Source organism: Nelusetta ayraudi, unplaced genomic scaffold (genome assembly GCF_046127955.1).
Source record: "Nelusetta ayraudi isolate G7.1 ecotype Tasmania unplaced genomic scaffold, CSIRO-AGI_Nayr_v1 ptg000004l, whole genome shotgun sequence".
NCBI classification, from domain to species: Eukaryota; Metazoa; Chordata; class Actinopteri; order Tetraodontiformes; family Monacanthidae; genus Nelusetta; species Nelusetta ayraudi.
This window is the reverse complement of record NW_027466054.1, coordinates 10,232,454-10,256,473: the sequence shown is the minus strand read 5'-3', so window position 1 is coordinate 10,256,473 and position 24,020 is coordinate 10,232,454. Positions and strand designations below refer to the sequence as shown.

General features: G+C 48.9%; 1 protein-coding gene across 3 annotated transcripts in view; it reads left to right on the top strand.

Moving 5' to 3' along the window:
• sorbs2a (sorbin and SH3 domain containing 2a) overlaps positions 1-24,020 on the top strand; it is a 43,737-nt gene that overhangs the window by 14,704 nt on the left and 5,013 nt on the right. Inside the window, exons 4-24 of one of the 3 annotated variants that reach the window (XM_076034048.1) lie at positions 52-141; positions 2,222-2,248; positions 2,355-2,479; positions 2,638-3,258; positions 3,879-4,289; positions 5,778-5,904; positions 6,531-6,706; positions 8,393-8,459; positions 9,755-9,805; positions 9,902-10,109; positions 10,974-11,088; positions 12,902-12,973; positions 15,014-15,070; positions 15,783-15,856; positions 17,132-17,307; positions 17,590-19,386; positions 20,319-20,398; positions 20,625-20,722; positions 21,081-21,195; positions 21,404-21,532; positions 22,246-22,440. In XM_076034048.1, coding sequence (XP_075890163.1) covers positions 52-141; positions 2,222-2,248; positions 2,355-2,479; positions 2,638-3,258; positions 3,879-4,289; positions 5,778-5,904; positions 6,531-6,706; positions 8,393-8,459; positions 9,755-9,805; positions 9,902-10,109; positions 10,974-11,088; positions 12,902-12,973; positions 15,014-15,070; positions 15,783-15,856; positions 17,132-17,307; positions 17,590-19,386; positions 20,319-20,398; positions 20,625-20,722; positions 21,081-21,195; positions 21,404-21,532; positions 22,246-22,440 — 4,811 coding nt within the window. Of the gene's footprint in view, positions 1-51; positions 142-2,221; positions 2,249-2,354; positions 2,480-2,637; positions 3,259-3,878; positions 4,290-5,777; positions 5,905-6,530; positions 6,707-8,392; positions 8,460-9,754; positions 9,806-9,901; positions 10,110-10,973; positions 11,089-12,901; positions 12,974-15,013; positions 15,071-15,782; positions 15,857-17,131; positions 17,308-17,589; positions 20,288-20,318; positions 20,399-20,624; positions 20,723-21,080; positions 21,196-21,403; positions 21,533-22,245; positions 22,441-24,020 lie in introns of those variants that run through there. The other 2 variants (XM_076034033.1, XM_076034039.1) reach the window with 2 other exon arrangements.

Below are 24,020 nucleotides of genomic sequence, written 5' to 3'. Positions count from 1 at the left end.
CTGCTGCTGCTTCTGCACCGCTGACAACCTGCCCTGGCTGTGGTTTCTCAGATAGCGGAGGAATCGCTCGCAAAAGCGTGGCCATGTCTCTCGTACTCTCTCCCATGAAGAGAGTCCAGAGCTCCCCAAATCTGGGCGCAGGTACTAACACTCACTGACACGTTTCCAGTCAACAGGATCTGAGAGGAATACGAGGAGAAATGTTCTGCTGCTGTCTGAACGCCGTGTGGCTGTCTCGTTACGCTTAGGTGCTGCTTGGACGCTTGAATGAAAATGTGCCTCTTTAGTTTTCTGTAAGTGCTGGTTGTGTTTGGTCCTTATACCTGCTTCCTCCATCAGTGTCATGTTATCAAATCTGTAAGACACCTAAGTCAAGTCAAGTTTATTTGTGTAGCACAATTCAACACAAGGTAATTCCTTAAGTGCTTTACATAAACATTAAAACCAGCAAAGTAGTAATAAGATTCAATACAATAAAATGAAATGGAGATTAGGAATAGAATATAGTATAGCAAGTAAGTCGAATTTTAATCTACTTGTGCACTACAGTGAACAATAGTGTTTTAGCCCTGATTTAAAGGCAGCGACAGTTTGAGCAGATCTTCAGGAAGTTTGTTCCACAGATGAGGAGCATAATAGCTCAATGCTGCCTCACCTTGCTTGGCTCTTGTGCTGGGTACACACAACAAACCAGTTCCAGATGACCCTAAGGGGTCTGGGTGCTTTGTAAAGAACTAATAGATCAAGCGTATATTTTGTTCCAAAATCGTTCAGTGCTTTGTAGATCCTTTGACTCAGAGGAAGCCAGTGTAGCGAGTATCTCAGTCCAGCCGAGACCTTGTCGTGCTCCTTTATTGCTGTTGATGGTGATGCAGTCTGTTCTGTCGGCACAAATTCGATTGGCATGATTTGACGTGCGGCTGCCCTCTGCGACTGACTCCGATATCTAATCAGACTGAGGGCGTCCTCTCTCGCGGGCCCTGCTGCCTTTTATAAACATGGAATGTGTATATAAGCTCTTTAATCCCTAAACATCTAAAGAGCTTTTATATTGCGTACATTTCAACTCCTATCCGATGGCTCCCATCTGTTCAGGCCCCGGTGCGTATGGGCACGAGCCTCTGTCAGCAGAGGAAAGGCCTGGGGCCGAGCATTGTGCTCGCGTTGATTGTTTCAACGGACCTTGTCAGCATCCAGGCAAGGCCTGCACCCGTGCATGCTGTGGATCCCCGCCGGGCTCCTTCCAACAATGGCCGGGCACCGTATAAAAGTGTGAAAAACAACAGCTGGTGTCGCTGGTAGAAGGATCGCAGCATGGTAGGACTGATTAGAGCGGCAGTCAGAGAGCGTAAGGAGCCTTTTCACAGGCACTTGGAACATCATCACATGCAGATGTCTGTTTCCTGAGGAATGCTCACGCTAACCCTCGGTGTTTGGCATGCCGATGAAACCCGGGAGTCTGCGCACTCCCAATATCTGCAGTGCGGTTTCCTAAAAATACCAGAAGTTTTGAGTGTTTCCGTGCGCGGCGGAATGAACCGATCCTGCGTGACCAGGCCCATTTGGTAAAATGAGGCTGGTTGCTAAAAAGGAGCAAGTCCCCAAATGTTTTTAGAGCAAGTGCTCTATTAAAATGTATCTTTAGCACTTTGTATTCTAAACAGTGGTAAACATAATAACGTAAAATTCCTGAAGTTTTTTTTTTTTTTTTTTTTTTTAGGTTTTGTAGATTAAAACCTGCTGCATAAGCCAACACTGCAATTGTTTTTCCACAATATTCATTTGAAGTGGTTCTGTGTGAGGTTTGAGTCGAGCCCTTGGCTTCGCTTTTTCCGTAGCGGCTGTGACAACAAATTCTGAACTGTAAATCCTTCCTCTGTTGCTTGTTTCTTCCCGAATTATTTTGCCTGGGGAATGCTGATGATGACTAGATCAGCTACTTTGTCTCTTGAAGGTCACATATTGTGGAGAAATCCATAATTCAAATATAGGAGCAATATTTGTTGTGGTTGTGTTTCTCTGAGAAGGGTAAGGCAAAAAAAAAAAAAAAACCTCAGTGTTTTTCTTTTACTGCCAGCGAATGTCACCTTCATACCCAATTTCCACATTAGTTTCATTAGCAACTCTACAGGTGTCGCCTCACACATTACCCTTGAGTTTTTGTGCAGGGGTGAGCTTATCACCATGTTCCTGGTGTCTGACAGTGTTTTCTCTCCCCCAGGGAGTGAACCTCACTCGTCAGACTTGGGTAGGTCTCCCTTCCATCTGTCGTTAGAAGGGGCTATGAAACACCCCGTAGGAGTCCAGAAAATGTAATTGCAACACAATGAAGTCTTCTTCAACTTCATCTTCAGACTCTTGGCGGTCCAGCAGCGTGACAGATGGCCTCAAGAATGGCGAGGCCTGCGGCTCCTCTCTCGCTGCCAAGGGCTTCCGCAGCGTCAGGCCCAACCTGCAGGACAAGAAGTCACCCACGCAGGTAGGACGTCTCTCGCGTCAGACTTCCAGTCCAGCTCGACCCTGACATCAGAAACCGGGAAACAAGTCGATGATTTGTGCCAATATCTGCCCTGACGATGTTGTTTCTGTCGCTGTCTTAAATTCCCCTGCTGTGCTCCTTTCTAATTGGCCAATAAGGACTTTGACCACGTGCCCCTGCCACCCCCCAGACGAGAGAGTTTCCACTTCCTGCCCGCTGCCACTAATCCACCAGACTACAGCTCGCTCGCCACCCTGGCTAACGATTTTAGCGCAGGAACGCTAACGCTCACTCAGAATGAAACACAGGCGTTTGTGAGAAAGTCCTACACTGTGAGCAGCGCCGCCGCCGCTTACTCCTCCTACTCTGAGAAGAGCGCAAACTCCGTGCAACATGCTAGCAAAGCCGCTGCCCAGAGTAACGTCACTTCTAACACGCAGTCCCCAGAGCGTAAGGTGTCGTCCGTCAAACTGACCCCGGTCACCATCCCGGACCCCCCACTCCACTGCAACTCCTACCTCGACCCTAACGTAAAGGTAGCCGCTCCTCCACCGCCCGCTGCTCCTTCCCCACCAAGACCTCACACCACTGATGCGCCCACCCTCACAAAGAACACCTCACTTTCTGTTCACTTGGGCCCCGATAACCTAAAACACCCAGAACCTTCCAACCTGTCGGCGGAGGTCAAGGTGCCGAACCGAGCCCCGGCCCAGTCCCACCTGGAGGTACCGACGGCTCCTCCTCCGATCCCACCCAGGCCTTCTCCTGCCGAGCTGCTGGTGAATAAGCGGCGACGCTGCAAACGGGCGCATTGGCATCCATTTTAAAAACCACGTTTGAATGTGCCGTACCTCTTTTTTTTTATTTTTGGTTTGCTGTGTGATTTGGTCACATCCTGAATGTTGGGGGGGGGAAAAAGGAGGGTAACACATTTGCCTCAACAAACCAAACACACTGTATGGCCAGTGGGCCAGAAAGGTCCTCAGGAACATTTACAAACAAAGCTTCTCTTTCTGCATTATTTTAAACCTACACAAACAGTCAATGTGGCCTACCATGAAACAGAAGGCAAATGCTGATGCCCTTTAGTTTGGTCTCACACCAGCCAACAAGTTGGGGTGATAACGTGTGATAGCTAAAAGGTTTTCTCTTTCACCCACCAGTGTTGTTTCCATGTTTTTTTGCTGCCTTTCACTCTGGTCTGAACTAACAGAACCTCTTCAGTTCACAGCTCGGACAGCAGCAACGGCGACGCCTCAGTGCGGGTTCACCTGGTTCCCGTCCGCCAGGCGCTCACGGCGTCGTCGTCCCCGGCCGCGGCTAGCGAGCGACGTCACTAAGCACTCTCCTCCTCTCCCCCTCCCCTTCCTCTCCCCCACCCTCTCCCTCCCAACACCAGGGGCCTCCCTTCCCCGACCCTGCAGCAGCAGCAGCACGGCACTCCTCCCCCTATCGCAGCCACAGCTCTGAGTCGCTCGACTACCTGTCGAGCCTCATGCCCAAGGCCCTGTCCCCCACCCCGTACGTCCCCAGTGGGGCGGGCGGCACGGCTGGCGCCCTCGGCGGGCCGGGCCCGGTGCCGGGCTGCGCTTCGCCGTCGGCCTCGCCCGTGACGGTGTCGGCCCTCAGCCACTACTCGTCCTCCACGGCGGGTCTGCTGGACGAGCTGCAGATCTGCAGCCTGGACTCGCCCGGCGCCTCGCCCACGCCGTCACCCACGCTCAGCCACGTCTCCGCCTACACGTCCACCACCGCTCTTGACGAAGTGCTAACAACCACCGCAGCAGCCGCGGCAGCCACTTATACTAACGTAATTATCCCGGCAAGACGCTGCTGCCACACACGTCACGTTTCAAAAATGGAATGGTCCCCGTCTCTCACACACCCTCCTCCCTCTCTCCCTCCCCTTCTGGTTTTAGAGAAGCAAATTGAACTTGTGAACGTTGTAACCGCTGGGTTTTTTTTTACTCGCTGGCTAACTCCCACCCTCAGCCTACCTGTCAGATGCAAGAACTCAGCCCACCTGACGTCTCTTTCTTATGTTTCACCCAGTAGAACTCTGATTTTTGTGCCTGTGTGAGTGTGTGTCTCTCTCTTCGCTATGTATTTTAGCAATTAATCGCTGCGATAAAAGGCCGGTTCAAAAGGTGGAAGAAAAGAGAAATCATGATAAGAGCAAAACCATTTCGCTGATAAGCTGCAGCAGATTGATTCTTAAGCCGCCTGCTGACATCTGTTTGCACTCACACAGCAGAGAGGAGTGTCTGAATTTGATTGATGCGTCGTTTCAAAATGCCACATGTGAAACTATGAAAATGACAGATGTTTTTAAGAAGCGTTTTATTGGCCTTGGAATGAGAAGAAGCTGAAGTCTCTTATTGTGTCTTTAAAAAGATTTGTTTGGCTCGTCCGCTGAGCATTAAACCAGTCATTCACCATCTTGTTGTTGGAGGTATGAGAGGAGCAGCGAGTTAGCAGCAGGATCAACCTGAGGCCTCTGTGTTTACAGAACACAAGTTTGATTGTGGGGCATTGTGTGTTTGTGTTGGCACCATTCCCACAGCTCATCATTTCAGCTATGTGTGAAATCTCACTCTAAAAACATGTTGTCCCAGGAGGTTTAATGAATTGTTTACGTCTCTTCTAATAAACCATTTGCAGGAGTCACTGCTGAATAGACTTCTGTGAAGACAAAAACACAAACTCTCACTGTGCTGCTGTTGCTGACAGCAGCAGAGGTTTGATTGCTCTCATGATTCTCCAACCTGATAGAACAGGCCTTTAAAAATATATACAATTTTCTTTGGTCCTGGCCAGATAAAATCAGATGTTCCTGTGTTGAATGGGAGAGCGTCCAGCAGAAGAGCCTCCCATTGCAAATGTGTTGCGTCTCTTGTCTCCTTAACAACTAATTCTTGTCAATGTTTGAATTTTTGAAGCATTGTGTGTATTAACCGTCACGTTTTAACGTTTACGTTTCCTCTGTCTGGTTGAACTGAAGTGATCCGACATGTGTCCCTTCCCCCAACTGTCTGTTGTCACACAAACTCAAACTCAGCTCCAGCACCAACATCTGTTTACATCTGCACCAATCTCCAAAACTAGCAACCTGTTCAGGATTCACTAAACCAGTTCCTCTTTTTGTTCCACTAATCATTTTGACATTAACACCTGTTATCTGACGTAGGCACAGCAGATACACACCATACTGTAGGTGGATATTTGTTCATTTTGCAGGTCTTAGTGGCTGTGGTGGTGACTGATGTCTTGTGTTTCCCGGCTGCTTGGCCACTGCTAGGGCCAGGTCCTCTCTCACGCCATGAATGGGAGCGCCGGTCATCCACAGAGGCCCCTCTCTCCCCCGTCCTACCCGCCTCCCCCCGCCTCCCTCCACGCTGGCCTCTCGAGACGGAGCAGAAGTTCAGGTAGGCCTCCCATCTGAACACTCCCAGCTCTGTTAGAAAGTCAGAAGCATAAATAATCAACTGATAATCATCGACTGACCTGTTTTGGCAGAAATTTGAAGTGGTTTTAACTTTAAGCACTCGTCACAAAGACGGTTGGATGAAATTCCCCAATGCACTTTAAATGAAAAAAAATTATAACTGGTGAACTTGATTTGACCTTCTCAAGGTCTTTTGAGTCGAATGGTTCGAATATGTTTCAGCACTGATTGAACAACATGCTGCTGTCTCACAAGGCGATTAACTGCAGAAATCACAAACATGACAATCTAATCCATTGATCAACCACTAAATGTTCTGGTTCTGTTTAAAGACGGGCCAGTTTGTATTCAAACAGTTCCCTTCATCACGCTGTTGACATCATGAGCCCAAAAACGTCACCTAACCACAAGGTCACATGACGAAGTGTTCAGAAATACTGCTTCCACTTCATTAATATTACTGTTCCATGAACATTTCCCATAAATGTATTTCTAAGGTCAAATTCCCCTGACTTCTCATGAGCAGTGTGTGTATTATTTGAGTGTCATCAGCTCCAGCTGACGTCGTCTGCTCCACTCGCCCTTTGTCCCCCTGTGTCTTTCCAGAGGGCAGCGAGTCAATAACTAGGGAGTCGGTGCTGTCGGGCCACACCAGCGTCAGCAGCACGGTGCCCATCGCTCGCTTCTCTGAGGAGGAGAAAAAGGTGTCGATCATCAAAGCCCCACATTATGAAGGCATCGGCCCCGTGGACGAGTCCGGCATCCCCATCGCCATCCGCACTGTGAGTTCACGCACACACAAACGAGTGAATAGCGAAAAGGGCAACCTGCCTGCGGCCCGGATGGGTTGTGTCCGCGGCGCTGATACGTGATAGGGCTCATGAGGGGGGATTACTTCCAACTGTCAGCAGCTTTTCACACCATATTAAAGCCCTTTCTCGTATTTCACAGTCTCTCATTATCTCCTTTTGGTCTCTGCGTGTATTATAGTTTAATATGCTGAGCGGCCGGAAGGGTCTCCACCGCTTTAATGCTCTGAGATCCTTGCTGCTACCTCGTCGACGTCTGCTTCTGTGTGTTATCGCAGCTAAGGCTTTTTTTTTTTTTTTTTTTTGCATAACTCTCGCTCAGCTCTCTCTGGAAGAGCAGCGACTGCGAAACGAGTGGGCCTGAGAGAGTCAGAGGCGCAAGAAAATCCAGCCGCAGGGAGAAAAAAGTGGGAGGGAAAAAAAATAGATTTGGAGTGAAGAAAACAGATTGCTCCTTGATGCGAGCGGACAAACATTTTTGTGGCCACTTTACTCGGTAACCATGGAGCGAAGTGGCAATTGGCCGTGCCAGCGCTGCGTGCTCGGTCACACACACTCCTTCACTGTGGTGCCAGGATGCCTTTCTGAGTCTAGACCCGCCGTTTAATGCTGCTGAATAAAGAGAGGATTAAGCCTCTCGGCCATTTGATCGCTCCTTTCTGAGGTGGCCGTCAAATCCATACCATGTATACAGACACACACATGCTCTGTAAGCAGCAAGCTGGAGCTGCGGCGCTGGATTTGGAGCAACTGTTTCCTCCCAGCGAAACTGAAACCTGCTGACTGTGTTTTCTTGAAGTGGAATCACACAACACAACCCCAGAGAATAAATCAGATATTGGTCTAAATGACTGATATGTGGTGTTATATACAAAGGTTTTGGCTGAGCTGGCCATGACCAAGTACAAGAGTACAGAATACATTTCAATGTAAAAAGGCTCATGTCAAAGGCCCCTAGTTAGAGTAGGTTTGACTGCTTTGACTATTCTAGTAGTTTAAATGCTTCACTTTTTCACAATTTTTCAGCGGGAGAATTGTAAAAGTTTTTTAAATTTGATATATTGGATACAAACCAAAATGCTCTTGCAGGAGGAAAACCAGACCTAATAGAAAAGTACCGAAAACAAACAACTCATGCCTAGATGCAGAGGATTTAGGAAAACGATGAAACTTTAAATACGAAATCAAAATCACTCTTGAAGAGGAAAACGAAACCGCTATGAACATAAACTAAGTACTAACTAGGAATCTACATTTGGCTATATAAGTTAGCAACAACAACAACAAAAATCTCTCATCTCTATGTACAAAGGCGTGCGGCAATCACTGGGACTGTGGGCATGGGCTGAGAACAGGCTCGGGGGAACTGACTTGTCTCGGGACACTGGCCTAAGACAAGGGCGACGCAGACTATTTAAGCACAGGAGGGACAGGTGAAGACAATTGTAATCAGGGCAGACGCACAGGTGACACATGAGGAAGGGCAAGTGCTCTGAAACATGAGGAGAGTTAGTTGCTTTCTTCAAAATAAAACAGGAAATGACAGGACTGAAAAATACACAAGACAAGACAAACCTCCCCGCGGTGTGTTTTACACCTAAGGCACACACGCAGAATATCGTAGCTTAATGATACTGACATGATATTTTCCCTCCTCAGACGGTGGACAGGCCAAAGGATTGGTACAAAACCATGTTCAAACAGATCCACAAGGTCCACAAAGCAGGTAAGATCCACAGCGATCGGCCGTGGACATTATTTTAATCAGCCACTGTGATGAAAAACTGTTCACGCACGCAGAGCATGTTTGTATCTGTGTGCGTGTTTGTTTGCATGTCAGTTCCTGTTAAATCTAAAGTGCCAGAACCACTCAAAGCCAGAGCTCATTAGATGGGAGCATGAGATCGTGGAGAGGAGGAAGAATTGAGTGAAGCCTCTAATAGACTCGGAGCTGTCCTGGGAAATCTGCTCCCATTTTGTGGGCTCTGCAGAATCACACAGGCGGCACAAGGCTTGTTTGTTCAGAGCTGCTCAGGCTTTTTTCCTCCCTAGCCACATACTCATACACATGCCCTGGTGATGGCACTGGGCTGGATGAAACATTTTTTTATGCCAGATCAAAGAGAACTCCCATGAGAAAAGAAAAATGCAGTGTTCCAGTTAACTCATTCAAAGTCTACTTGGTCATTTTGTAGTTTTCTCAGGTATCTCCACAGGTTCTGCCTCATATTGAGTCTGTTTACAGATTTGGTGGACAGTATCACACATGGTGCCAAGTCCAGATGGTTTTTGAAGGAAAACTGAGTCGCAGTCAATAAGTTAAAGTCAAAAAGATGACGCTGATGGCTCATTGTTGCCATTGTCATGTACTTACAAAAAAAAAATGAAAACGAAAATAATAGAATAACCTAGAAAAACAGCAGTTGAAAAATAATAATTACAATCAATTGCTTCACTTTGAAAGCAATTTACGTTTACATTTTAATGCTTTATCGAACATCAACAGAGATTGATGGAACGTCTACTCATGATAGAGCCCATCCCAGAGTTTGGCCCCCAAAATTGAAACTCAGCCATATTTAACATTAATTGAGATAAAGAGTTGTCACATTTTTATTTATTTTTTCATAAACTGTAGTTACACATTAACGATGCAGCGACAACAACCACAGCAGACTTTCTCCAGCATCTCAAAGGGAGCCTGGCTCAACGCTGCCCCTGGTGGGACTCCAACACTAAGCTATAGCCAACTGCACATCTTGACAGCCCACAATGCAGCACAACCTTGTCCGCTTTAGAAACAGTGTTTGAATTGATTTAAATAAATGCAACAAAAAAAGTCAAATACTAAGTAATCTTCCATTTCCTAAAACTAAATGAAAACCATCCAGTCCGGATTAGCGCTCTGATGTGCAGTCACTGTTTGGTTCCGTTCTTGAGCTAATTTGCATCATCTTGGCTTCACTGTGTTTTCATGTGTGCCTCCTGGTCCTCTTAGTCATTCCTCCCTCTCCTCCCCAGATGACGACTATTCTGACACATACAATGCAACATACGCCGTCATCAACAGTGGTGAGACGTGTTTCGCACACACAGGATTCCTCCGTCTGCCTCCTCCTGTCCTCCGCCTTGGTCGCGCCTCAGCTCCTCTGTCCTGTTTCCTAACAGACGACTACAGCCTGTCGTCCAACCCCACCATGGCCCACCCCGCGCCACGGACGCACACGTACAGGCCGCTCGCCAAAAGCCCCTCCAACAACGGCGGCGGGCTCCGGGAGCCCTCGCCATCCCCAGTGCCTCCTCCTCCTCCCCCCATGCCTTCCATCCTGCAGCTGAGGGCCAGAGACAGCGAGCGAGACAAAGACTTGGCTGACGCGTACGCACTGCTTTACCTCAGTTAAAGTTAACTCAGTGTGATTGCAACCTCAAACAATATTGAGATACCATGTTCACCTGTGCCAACTTGCCCTATTTTTTCTATATTAGGACTTACAGGGCATAAGCACAATTTGGAACAACTTCCTCTGTCTTCAGACAGTGGATGCATTAACTCTGACAAAGCAAACTTTACACTTTCCTTTTGTTTTTTTTTTAGTTTTGTTTACCAATTAGTGCTGGTAACTACGTAGCGCCATCCTATGGTGCAACCTCACTTCTACAGTGCCTCCTTTGAATGACTTGTAAATTACACAAGTCATTCAAAGGAAATGTAGCATTTCCTTTTCATTTCCCATTTTTCCTAGCATTTTGATTTTTTGATTTGATTTTTAAAATTGCTCAATTTACCAATCGAATAAACAATTTCCTTCCTTTAAATGATAGGTGGTTTAAAAATCACCATCACAGGACATAAAATCTGTCACTGGTTACTTACTTTGCTCAAAAATCCTTAGCATAAGAGAAGGACTTGATTCCTAAAATGAAGGTAAAGATATTAGAGTGTGTCCTATGTATCATATTTATTTTACACTTGAGTTTTGGTTGGGCATCACTTGGTCACGTGATCTGTAAAAACATTATCACACATGATAATCTCATGTTATAGTTTGAATTAGAGTAAGTGGAGAAGCACTTCTATTATATTAGTCATAATTAAAATAGAAGAAGCAGTAAAAACTATGACAACTATGAGCTGTGTCCTACCTGCCAAGCTGAATGACATCATCTAATGGAACTGAATATAAAAGAACTGACACAAACACAATGTTGATGACTGTTGTTTATGTGTTTGCTGCACCAGGAACCAGTGGGGACCTCCAAACACCAAAGTGGACACGCGAAAGTACCGTGCAGAGCCCAAGAGCATCTTTGAATACGAGCCTGGCAAGTCATCCATTTTGGAGCACGAGAGACCAGTGAGTATATTTAACAGTAATATATCCCAAAAAAAAGTTTTTTTTAGATGTATTTTTTTTACCCTGTCTAGACGTTTCAGCGCTGTTTCGTGTTGTGTTGCTCTGAGTTTTCTCTGCCGCGCAGCGTGGGCGTGAAAAAGCAAAGGTTTCTAGCGCACCCTCTCTAAGTGACTGTGCAGAGCAGACAGCAGCGGTAATTACTGTGTAGAAGAAGGACAACAACAGTGAACAAAAAGCCCATATGGTCTTTAAGAGAGACGGCTATGGGAATGAAGAATGCGTCATATGTGAGAGGTGTGCAATTTGGGTGGGTCGGAATATTTTTTATTTTTTATTTTTTGTTTTTTAGTTGTTTAATGCAGTGATTGCAACTTGAGTGCGCGAGAGAAGGTTCACCTTGGGCAATAAAGCATGACTCAGTATTGATAAAGCATAAGAGCAGAAAGAGCCGGTGGGTAGAAGTGAACCCACGCTGGCTAATCTGCAGTCTGACGCTCCTCTTCTGGGTTTATTTGGAAGCTTTTTCTCCTCGACTCTCTGCAACTTCCTGTGCTGTGATGATTTGCAGCTAACTTTCTTTTCCAGCTCACCTGTCTTTTTGTTTGTTTCTTTTGTTTTTTCTATGCTTTTACAACCACTCCTGTGATGGAAGTCTCTCTGCTGTCTGCATTCTTTTTTTTCTCCACAGTGTGACTCACTTGTCTTAAAGCCTTTTTTCCATGCAGGTCACAGGTGAAACCCACTACACCCACAAGAATTTTGTCTCTTGGCAAGTTTTTGGTTTGGAGTGTGAACTTAGTTTTCGTGTGGGAAGAGGGTTAGACAGTGCAGACAGTAGTAAACCAGCGTGTCAGCTGCACTGCAGAGAGACCAGCTCGTTTATATTCACAGTCTTGTTTTTAACTGCCATACAAGTAATTGATTGTGTAAGTGATTTGCTTCACACTTGGAGCCGTTCTTTACTGCAGGTTGCTTAAGGGGTCCCGTTATTATGCAAAATTCCCTTTAACTATGCTTTCTAACAATCTGTAGCCTGCCATTGAAACCCAGTAATTAAAAAATGAGCCCATCCTTTACTTCTTTTGTTGTTGTTTTTTTGCATTCCAGGACAATCTTATTGGGGATGAAACAGTATTTACTGAATCGTGAATCATGATGGGAAGTTGGACCTTGAATAAGAAAACTGCCTCTCCCTTTCCCTCCCTTCTTTTGACCATATGTCATCAGCTAAACCTTCCTGAATGATGACTTTGGGTGTTTAAAATAATCCCAGAGTAACATGCTGATATTAATGACGCCGGCTTAAAGGTCTTACTGTTGACCCATCCCAGGATTTACAGCCCTATTAGCTCACATTTATAAATATAATATAATATAAGATACATGTATATAACTTATTTAGGTCTCACATTGATTAAACTGGATGTCATTTTTTTATTATTATTATTATTTCAGTGTCTACAAAATCTTTGTGTTTCTCACTGTTTTGGACTATTGTGTGCCATGTGGCAAATCAGGTGCACTGACGTGTTAGCGAGTCACTGTGGCGCCCCCCCGAAGCAGTCGAGGACTGTATTCTTAGCAGAATCTGTCCAAGTAAATAGATTTTGCATCACTGCCTCATCGCCCCCATGAGTCAGCCTTTATCTTCATCCTGGTTCATCCTGTGCCCATCTCCCCGTGCCACCCCATTCCTAACATGAGCTCCGTGTCTCTCTTTGTGTGTGACTTCTTTCCACACTCCCTCTCTCTCTCTCTCTCTCTCTCTCTCTCTCTCTCTCTCTCTCTTCCTGTCACTTTCACGCTTTCCCAGAACTATGATGACATAGATTTAGAGAACGAGCCCTGGTATAAGTTCTTTTCCGAGCTGGAGTTTGGGCGGCCGGTAAGTCAGGGCCGTAGCTGCTTCTTCAACCACAACCCTGTCGTAGGCTTACACCCACTTTCTCCACCCCACCCTTGACTTTTTCTTTCGTGATGTATTTTTATTCTTCTGTGTTTGCTCCCACCAGTAAACTGGGTGGGGCTAGTTGTTTGGGCATGTGGTATTTGTTGGGTGCTGTGAATCCCCTTTACCTCCACCCTCTCCCCGCCCTGACGCGAGGCCGTGTCTTGTCTGTGTTGCCGAGTCCTTTGGTCGGGTGGCTAGCAGGCACTGTCATGTTCAGTTACAAACCCATGGTCTTAAATGGAGAGTTCGCCCAACGTTACACTCGCACAAACTACGTGGAGACAAGTTGCATTTAGATACAATAGCACCATTGGCTGTTATCGTAACGCTATTAGGTTTAAGTATGTCTCTCTGAGAAACAGTTACACGGATTGCAAATGTCGCCAGAACTTGCATCTCATAGGGGTGAGTAGAACGCGGGTGAAATTTCAACTTTGGATGAACTCCTCCTTTTAAGTGGCTCAATCACTACCGCTTGTTTCAAAATGAGCAGCAGAATATAACCTCAGTTATTGCTGGTAGAACTGCAACCATACCAACTTACGTCTTGACGATGGATGAATTGTCATCCTGAGCCTGACAAATCAGTCCAGCTCTTCCATTCGTTGAGTCAAAATTCGTTGAACCAGCAATTGTGATGCACAGTAACTATCAGGCCAAAACATAGTCGGCTATAAATGTTGGATTTTTTTTATTGATATTGAATTATTTACAGATTCATGAAAGCATAGTAACAAATAAAAGAAATTGTGAATTATTAACAGAATGATAATGGATTTACAGAAGTTAATGGCACCATCAAGGTCTGCGCTGTAAAATGAGAAGCAATATATATTTGATAATGACATCAGTTATAAACTCCAATGAGCAAAAACCGTGCAATTTATTTGAAATGTCAATATCAACTGAAAGTACCAGTAAGTCAACATCTGTTAAGAAAAAAAAAAAATGTACCTGAAGAGAAACGCAGCTCCTCCAGCCAAATTCTGTAGCGCCCTCTGCTGGAAGTGGCTGGTAATATGATCCCTCTCGGAGGCGGGCGCCTCAACCTGGAGCTGCAGCTCGAGGCTTCAGGTTACCGCAGGCCGGCTGATTTACAGGCTGTCGTGAAAACATGCCTCTCCGTCCGGGCCGGCAAGGTGATCTCAGGCGATGATTTGTTGGACTTCAAATTCGAAACGTTCGGGTGAAAATGTCACAGGTCAAGCTGTCACGACCGTCCCGAGTCGTGTTGGGCTTCCTGCTGAGATTTCAACCTGCAATGTTTTAAATATTTCACGTCACTGAATAAACTCGAAAAGGTCTAGACGGTTTCGCACACTGACCGACACGGCGGGGGGGTTGGGAGGAGACGGTTTAACTTTTTATTGCGGTGACACACGTCTTGATCTGCTGAGTGAACCGTTGTGCAGCTCCGCTCGTAAACAGGCTGTAAATAACGCACGTTTGAGGCCGCAGTGTCGCTGCTATCTCAAAAAAAATAAAAAAAATAACACACAACATACACAAACAACACTTTGGTGCTCGAATCTGCTTCCTGCTTCACAGCTTGCTTTCACACTCTGCATGTGTGTGGCACATGGGCACATTTCTGCGTGTGTGTGTGTGGGGGTGGGTGAATATCAGTGTAGAAGATACTTCCTGTTTTATTTTAATTGTTGATATTTTGAGATTAATTGAGCAGAATTGCAATAATTTGCTGTACATTGTCACGTCAGGACTGTGTTGCGTGTGTGTTTTTCAGTCAGAGTGTGTCGGTCCGTGATGAGTGTTTGTGATCTGGTCCATCTGCGTTGACTCGGATGATCTAACGGGTGTCACTCTCTCCACATTTCTCCTCCCTCCCCCATGACGCCACCACCTGCTTCTCCTCCTTCACCTCATTTTCACCGTCCTCCTACTGCTCCTCTTCCTCCTTCTGTTGCTCCTCCTCCTCCTGCTCCTCCTGCTCACTGCCGCTGCTTGGGGCTCAAGCCTCCTAAAAAAAGGCTGGATTATAATCCAGACATCTCCGCTCGCCAGCGCATTGAGGTAAAAACATTGCATTCACCGGTGTTTTTCAGTACTGCTGTCGGTCTCACAGTTTCTAACCAGTTTTTGTTTCTGATGTTTTATTATTAGATTGAAGTGAGTCCAAGATCCAAGTCATTGCCTTTAGTGAGATAACGTATGTAAAGATAGAACATAAATGAAATATAAGTATTTAATATGGATTCAGCAGTAGATTGAACCTTTTGAATCCTTTCACTGACCTATAATTTGACCCCCTTGTTCAAAATGTGTGCCTCTTCTGGAGGAGCCTGGATCAGTTCTCCTGTTCCAGCAGATCCATGCCAGGTTTTGCAGGGCAACATTTGCCCCCCCCGGCCCCCCGCCATTGCACCCAGCCAGTCACATCCATCCTTTGCCATGTCAACAACTCTGCCACCATTCTCCTCCTCAAGCAGCCCCGAGAGACAGAGAGGGACAGAGAGAGAGAGCGAGAGAGAGAGAGAGAGGGCAAGCAGATATTCATCTGCACCGCACACACAGGGTGTTGGGTGGTGGTGGGAGGGGGGAGGGGCCTCTCTCCAGCTATAGGTGCGCCATGTGGAACCAGCGTGCGCGGCACCTTGCGGCCGGGGAGCGGTTTGAGTGTGGCACAGCAACAACTGCACGCAGGCTGTGCGCCGTGAGGGGCTCAGCCTCAGCTCTTTGTTCCTGCGGTGCTCACGTCTCTCTGCTGTTGTCTGCCCTGTTTCAGACGTCCCTGCACATCCCTCCCTCTGGTGCCGCCGCTGCTGCTGCTGCTGACAAGGCTCCGGAGAGGCCCTCAAGGTAACCTCCTTCCTCTCCTCGTCCTCCGCATCACCCCGCCGTCCCTCCCTCTCTCCTGCCTTCCATCTGCGTTGTGATTCAGCTGAGAGTCAGAATCTCTCCCTTGTTCCCAAACACAAAGATCATCTTTTCTTCCTCTTCTTCTTCTTCTTCTTCTTCTTCTTCTTCTTCTTCTTCTGCTGCTTCTGCTTCTTCTTCTCCTCCTTCTTCAGGGTCATTTGCACCGGTTGTTGTCAGTCTTTATTTCCTTTTGTCGCCTCCCTGCCGCCGGCTGGGGGAGGAATAAATTAAGCCAGCGAGCCCATTGATTCTGCCCTTCACCTCTTCCCCAACCCCCCTCCCCCTGCTCCCTCCATTCTTCCTCCTTTCAACAGTGGCCTGCTTATTCACGTGCATTCTCCTCAGCGAGCAGAAAGGGCAGAAATGGGATGTGATGAGTCGGCCGTGTAATTCAAGCCCGTGACTCGGAATGGCTTTGTTTTGGAGCGGAAGCGCACAGTCTTTCCGGAAATTCCAACTAAGAAAAGCCAGAATCGGAATCTAGAATAAATTCAAGATGACATTATATGAATACACTAATGTGTTGTTCCTCTTATTCTGTTGCTTTTCATTGTCTTTGTATGTTTAGCCATCAGATGTAACCTTGCACAGCAGGATTTCAGTGCAGAAATCTCTCATCCATCTTGTTGTCCTCTTATACAAAACTTTTTTTTTTTTTTTCACCATAAATTCCATTCATCCGTTTTGTGCCACCACCACCACCAGGCAGGGTGATGGGGCGATGGAGCCTGTCCCTGTTATGTTGTGGTGAAGGCAGGGTGACAGACCAGAAAGCTGCCACTTAGCTGTGATCAGATGAGAGAGAAGCTGTGCTGTGCTGCGAGCTGCCCTGTAGGTGGGCGACTAACAGCCGGACACGCAGTGAATGCTGCCTGTCACACCAATTACCAACCTCCAGGCTTCCACACTTCCAGGATTCAGAGTATAAACTGCCAGTAACCACGTCTGATTGGTCCTCTTGAATGTGAAAGGCAGAGATTGAAGGAACCTTTGATTTTCAAATGCTTCCAATGGGCTCATCTTGGCTCATGATGATGTTAAAACCCCGATTCCATCTGTCGTGCCGCATTTCTTGGAATAGACACAAACAGACAACAAACAGTAGTATGTATTTGCGATTTGCTCTTGGTTTGAAAGAGTCTTTTTCAGATGACAATGAATATATGTTCAAACTTAGCTGTCAGAAAATACTGAACTGAATTCTTACCGCTGCAGTGCCGCCAGCGACTACAGAAAGAGACGGAAGTCCGAGCCGAGCTCCCGGGTGAACGCTCCGCCGCAAAGTCACACCACAAACTCCCTGAAACCAGTGAATGCCTCTCGAGCCGCCAGCAACAGCCTGAAGAAACCCGCCGCCCATTCCTCCCCATCCTCACCTTCCAGAGCCAAAGGTAACCAATCACCTGTACGAACCCCTCCTCTACTTCCTGTTTCAGGTCCAGGAACCAAATCAAGTCAATGCTTCTCTCCCCGCCGTCACGCTAGCTGGCCCACCACCAGTAAACCTGTCGCTTTTGTTTCGTGTGTGAACTGAACCTTCTTCCCGTCGCCGTCCCGTCTTTTCTCTTCTGATGTTTCCATCCGCGCTTCTCTTTGCCAACCTTCCTGCTTAACGCGCTCTCCTCCCTCTTCTCTTTTTTGCCACGCTGCTCTCCGTTCCGGACGTCTGAAAGGTGGGGACGCATGCAACATGTATTTAAACAGCCTGACCTCCCCAGGTCCTGACGAGAGCCGCTCGCTGCCTCCCGTCCCCTCGGACGGCGCCTCCCCGTCCCAGCAGCCCCTCTGCCTGGAGGAGGCCTGGGTCGGGGCCGAGGGAGCGGCGCCCTCGTCGTGCAAGCTCCGCTCTCGCAGCTGCGACGACCTGCTTAGCGACGGGCGCCCTGGCGGCGGCCGCGGCGCCCCCCGCTCTGAGAGCGCCGGCTCGCTGCTCTGCGACGGGACCCCCCGGGGCTCGACCGGCGGCTCTGCCCACTCGCTGCCTCCGCTGCCGCGGCGGCGGGCACACGACTCGCCGGGCTTCCTGCAGCTCTACCGCACCATGCACCAGATCGACCGGGCACACCTCGTCCCCTCCGAGGTCATCCGCTCGGTGCGCGCCCGCATCCTGGAGCTGGAGCGGCAGCCGCACGCCCCCCACCACCACCACCACCACCGCCGCCGCCCGCCGCCCCCCTGGGGGCCGTCCTCCGGCGGGGACGTCCCGCGGGACACGGTGCCAAACCGCGTCTCCGAGTACGAGCGCCTCATCAAGTCCAAGTCCATGCCCAACCTGGACGACGGCGAGCTCCCCTCGGGCGCCACCACACCGGGCGGCTCGTCCTCCAGGGCCAGCAGCGGGGGAGGGGCCACGCCCAGCTTCCCCAAGCGCCGCTTCTCCATCGAGTCGCTGCTGGAGGAGGACGTCGGAGGCGGAAGCAATGCCGTCGGGAACGCCGTCGCCCCGCTGCGTCGACCTCGCAGCCCGCCGGAGGGCCAGCCCCGCGCCGGGCCAGAGCCCGCTCACGGGCGGAGCTTCCCGGGTGACCCCCCCCACCGCAGCCGGGCCCCCCTGGCCAACGCCAACTACTCGGACAGCGAGGAGCAGGACGCGGTGGCGTCGGACCTCAGCGACTTCATCCAGGTGGAGGGCTCGTCCTTCTGCAGCGAGAGCGACTTCGACCACTGCTCGCTCACCTCCTCTGAGAGCCTGTGCGGCCCCTCCGCCCTCCCCCCCAACCACCACCACCACCACCACCACCAGCGCCACCAGTACCACCACCACCACCACGGCCACCAGAGCGTGGGCCAGAGCCAGGGATACCAACACCGCCACCTCATCAGCACCTGCAAGGGCCGCTGCCCGGCCTCCTACACCCGCTTCACTACCATGCTGCGCCACGAGAGGGAGCGGGCGCGCCAGGAGCACCAGAGGCACTCGCAGCAGAGCCGCGCCGGTGGCGGCGGCGGCGGCCAAGCCAAAACCCAGAGCTCGCGCTCGCAGCAGGAAATGTCCAAGCTGGCCTTCTTGGTCAGCCCCGTGCCTTTCCGCAGGAAAAAGGGCTCGCCGCCGACGGCCCGGAGGAGCAGCAGCTGCCGGGAGCGGGGGGGGCGGCCCAAGTCCAAGCAGGCCATGTACGAGGCGCTGGACGCGGCGCTGAGGGACATCTACGAGCACATCCAGGCGGAGCGCGGCCACCGGGGGAGCCGGCCGCCCGACGAGGGCATCCTGAGGAGGATCCTGGCCGAGCTGCTGCCGCACGTCCCCGAGCGGAGCTCCTCCCTGAGGGAGAGGAGGGGCTGCTGGCACCACCCGGGCTTCCAGTACCCGGACGGCAGCCCCACCAGGTGCCCCCCCTACAGGGGGGAGTCGGCGTCCTCGCCGCGCGTACAGTCGCCGCTCAGTGCCTGTTACGGACGCCACTTAGAGACGTCCAACAATAATGACTATGGAGAGGAGCCGGGCAATGGGAATGGTCTTTATTATTCAGGTGGAGAAAAATACACACGTCGCATCTGAGATACGCACAGTTTGTCATGTAGCCACCACCCACTGTCACATACAGGTTTCTTTTGTCTTCTGTTGTTTTCCAGTCCTTTGTTTTATCCTCATGCGTACACACATGAACGTCTGTTGCCTGGGCCTGTGCTGCTCCCCGCCCACTCATCCGTCCATCATCTCTCTTTCAGCGTCACTGTTGGACATCCAGTCAGAGCTGTTTAATGTGATCTCCCAAGTAAAGCATTACATTGAAAGAAAGGTTTCATATTAAGTTGTGACTGTAGTTCTGTGGGGTTGTTTTTAGACCTGCAGGTGATTTTGAAGGAAAACAATCTTTAATTTAAAGCAGACACCACAGCATCAGAATGATATTATGAGGTATGTTTTTCATTGTGCAGTTATGTGTATGTATAGGAAATTTGGAAAAAAACTGTTTTAAAAATTTACGTTTCTGTCAACACTACATCCAGGAACACTTGGGAAGTTACATTATACAACTCTGGTTAGATGAAACATGTTGTTACCCTGGTTTATTTTTGAAAAGTTGAATGATTGTTTTTGCTTTTCCAAGGTCACCTCATTGCCCCACTATCATTTCACCCCCTTTCCCCTTGAGCCATTTGCTTGTATGTACAAATGGTTTTTCTTATATTTTCAGTTATATTTCCCCTGTTTCATGTCATGTCATACCTTGTTGTTTTCGTTGTTTACCTTGATTTTCCCCATGAAACGGAAATAAAACCCCGCACACGTTTGGCTCTGACCTTTCAATTCCCTCATTTTCATGTTGGAATGCCGTCGTCCCTGCACCGCCCAGTACTTCATGACGTTGCATTCTCTGTGTCGTGAGTCATTGCATGTGGCATGACTGTCGTTATTTCAGTTTCCGTGACCTTGCCTTTCTTTCTTTGCTGAACACAGACCAGGATGTGTCCAGGTGCTATTCTGCCATGGACGGACGCCACACACCCCAGAGTCGAAGAGCGACTCCTGACAGAGAGGTACAGCAATAGAACTCCATGCCACTAATTACACACTCTAGTCGTAGGAAACACTTCTGTCGAGAAGCATTTCAATTTTGGACCCATTGAAAATGTTCCAACAAACATTTGTGTTGGCGCTGATAGAAAAAAAGAAAAGAAAAATGTTTTGGTTTTTTTTGCAAATAAAAACTAAAGCTTTTTGGCTGGTGATCTGTTTGCCGGCCTTCTGTCTCTCATCTCTTAGGTCTCCCATAAGCAGATGACACAACTCATTCTCTTCTCTCTCCTCCATCAGAAACAGCCTGCGAGGGCCATTTATGATTTTAAGGCACAAACAGCCAAGTGAGTAGAGTGAAGGCGCCGCGCTGCCGACCGCCAAGCTCTCGAAGCGTGAATGCAGTAACATGTTTTCCTGTGTAACCGTTGTGCTCAGCGTCGTCATTTGCAATTTCAAGACACTTGAACACATTTTTCACGCAGCTTGCGTCGCTTTCCCGCCGTCAGAACTCACACCGCAACCGTGGCGGCTTTGACTAATTCATTTCTTATGCGCCTTGTGCAAAAGCATGAACAGGCTTATGCATTTATATTTTTGTTGTTGTTACGAGCTGCTCTTGTTTGTTGGCTGAGCTTTTTGTGCGTTGCGCCGGCTGTTTGCACGCGGTATGTGTGGCACTTTGACAAGCTGAATGTGTTGCAGGGAGCTGTCCTTCAAGAAGGGCGATGCCGTCAACATCATCCGACAGGTGGACAACAACTGGTACGAAGGAGAGCACCGAGGCCGCATCGGGATTTTCCCCATGTCATATGTAGAGGTGTGTGCAGATTTAACAATGCGAAGCAAACAAAAAAAAGAAAATATTTGTTGCTATTTTTCAATTTGATGTGAAATGATTTTAGGGACTTAACAATCAACCACAACCTGCCCAAAGGGACTGAATGTGGATAACAGTCACTGTCACAATACTCAACTTCTCTTACTTTTCTCCTCTCTGTCTATCTCTGACACCTCCACGTGCGCAGAGGATGCCGAGCACGGAGAAGCAGCAGCCGATTCGTCCTCCTCCTCCGGCGCACGTCAGAGAGATCGGAGAGGCCATCGCTCGCTACAACTTCAACGCCGACACCAACGTTGAGCTTTCTCTCAGAAAGGTAGAGCACCAAGTGATAAGGGAGGGGAAATCCACAACGAATACACAAATTATGCAATGGATCCTTTTTGTTTTTTAAGGCTGGCAATCTAACCAGGTGCTAGGTGTTGATGTATTACCATTATATACATTTAATTGTCCTGCGTTGCCTGTCCTGTTCTGTTAGAATTACAAATCGTATTGTATGTACTGATTTATTATTTTAATTTCACTTTAAAGTGTCTTTCAGTTTTCTGAAAAGCGTTACACAAATGAAATGTGTTATCATTATTATTATTATTGTTATTATTATTATTATTATTATTATTATTATTATTTAAAAGCAGACACGCAATTACCTATATTTAGATATGTTTGAAAAAATAACCAATAATCAGGTTCCCACTGTTGAGCCTTGAAATGTTGGATCTTCATTTAAATCAAATTCATGAAATATTTTTTGCACAGCAAATTTCTATGACGATAGATAGATAGATAGATAGATAGATAGATAGATAGATAGATAGATAGATAGATAGACTTTTTTTGATCCCAAATTGGGAAGCTATGCTGTTGCGTGACTGAAAACAATCAAATTAAAAAAAAAACTACATTGTCCATGTTGGATAACAGTTTGTTCAAAGGGTACAAACCTGTGTGTGTGTGTGTGTGTGTGTGTGTGTGTGTGTGTGTGTGTGTGTGTGTGTGTGTGTGTGTGTGTGTGTGTGTGTGCAGGGTGAGAGAGTGATCGTGATGCGGCAGGTGGACCAGAACTGGTACGAGGGGAAGATCCCCGACACGACCAAGCAGGGCATCTTCCCCGTCGCGTACGTCGACATGGTCAAGCGTTCCCCGTCCAAGGGCTCCGCCCACCACATGGATCCACGTGGTTACCACGGCAACAGGACCCCGGTCTCCACGCCGGTCAGGGTAGGAGAACCATCACACGCACGTGCGCACACACAAACGCACACACACACACACACACACCCAGACGCGCGCGCGGTGCTCCATGTCGATGTGTTTGCGCTCCGACTCAACTCGTGACGTGTGAATCACCCAGTTGTATAAAATCCCACTCTGTCATTTTCTCTTTCCATCCCACACTCGCGGAGCCCCTCCCCCACCACCGGGCCCCGCCCTCCGCCCCTCGCGACCTCCCCTCCCCCCACCCCTCGCTGAGAAGGCCAGACCTGCAAGCTGTCACCGACGAGTGGCTGTCCCTGACCGTGGAGTCGCCGCTACCGCCGCCGCCCACCCCCGCCCCTCCCACCCCTCCGCCGCTGCCCTCCGACCTCACGCCTCTCCTCAAAGCCCGGGGGCCGGCGGCGCCGTCGCCTCTGGCGTCGCCGAGCGTCGACGGCGAGGAGGAGCCATACTGGCACGCCGCTCTCTGCCGGAGCCCCCCTCCCCTCCCCAGCTCCTCCTGCGGACCGCCGTCGCAGCGCAGAGCCGCCCAGGCGTCGCCACGTGTCCCTCAGTCCCAGCTTTTGTTCTGCACGAAACCAGAGCCGCTGAAAGTTCCCCCGTGGAGTGGCCTGAAGGACCTGGAGGAGGTGGAGGAGGATGAGGAGGAGGAGGAGGAGGAGGAGAACTCTGAGATCGAGCTGCGAGTCAGAGACCCTTACGACGAGCTGCTGGCTGCGATCCTTGGCAACACGTCCAACTGCAAATCAGTCGTTCTGTTACAGTCAGCGTCAGATACGGAGGCCGAGTCCCGTCAGAGCAGCTCCCAACCAGAACCTGAAGAATCCCGCCAGCCACCAGCGGCTCTCAGCCCACCGAGCGCCGGGCCTCTGTGGTTTACCTGGGGGGAGGAGTGGAAGGGTCGGGTTGAACCTGCAGCGGAGCAGCCTCAGAGCAGGTCGCTGCCGCTGGGGGGTGGAGGAGGAGGAGAAGGACGAGAAGGAGGAGGAGGTGGAGGAGGAGGAGGAGGAGGAGGAGGATACACGGAGCTGTTCATTGTGGAGGAGGAGGAGGAGGAGGACGGCAGTGTAGAGGAGCCCGAGGAGCAGAGTAGAGGTTTCAGTGAGAGGCTGCAGGTAGAGCAGGTAGAGTCCACAGGGTGTCAGAGTCCTACAGAGCCCTGCGAGGAGCGACTGCACACTCCTTTGTTTCATTAGGCAGCGAGCAGGAAAAAAACACTGAAATATCATAAAGCAAATCAAAAAGAGTAAAGACAATTGTCTATTTTTTCTGTTTTTCAATCTTTTGAAAGAAAAGTTTGCTCTTTCATTTTTCAGTTTCAATTCAATTTGACTTGTCGGAAAAGTTTTGCACAAACCATTCTGCTGGTTCATATCTATATTAAATGAGTTCATAGACACACTCTGTTATTTTTTGATAAACATCCTGTTCAGGGCTCTGAAGGTTCTGCTCATCTAAAGTCTTCAGCTCTGCTCTTCTCTCCTCGTCGTCGCGTCTTAACTGCTGCGTGTGTGTCGTTGCCTCCGTAGGCTGGAGTCTCCGCCCCCCCGCCGCCACAGCCCCCGCCGCCAGGCCCCTCCCTC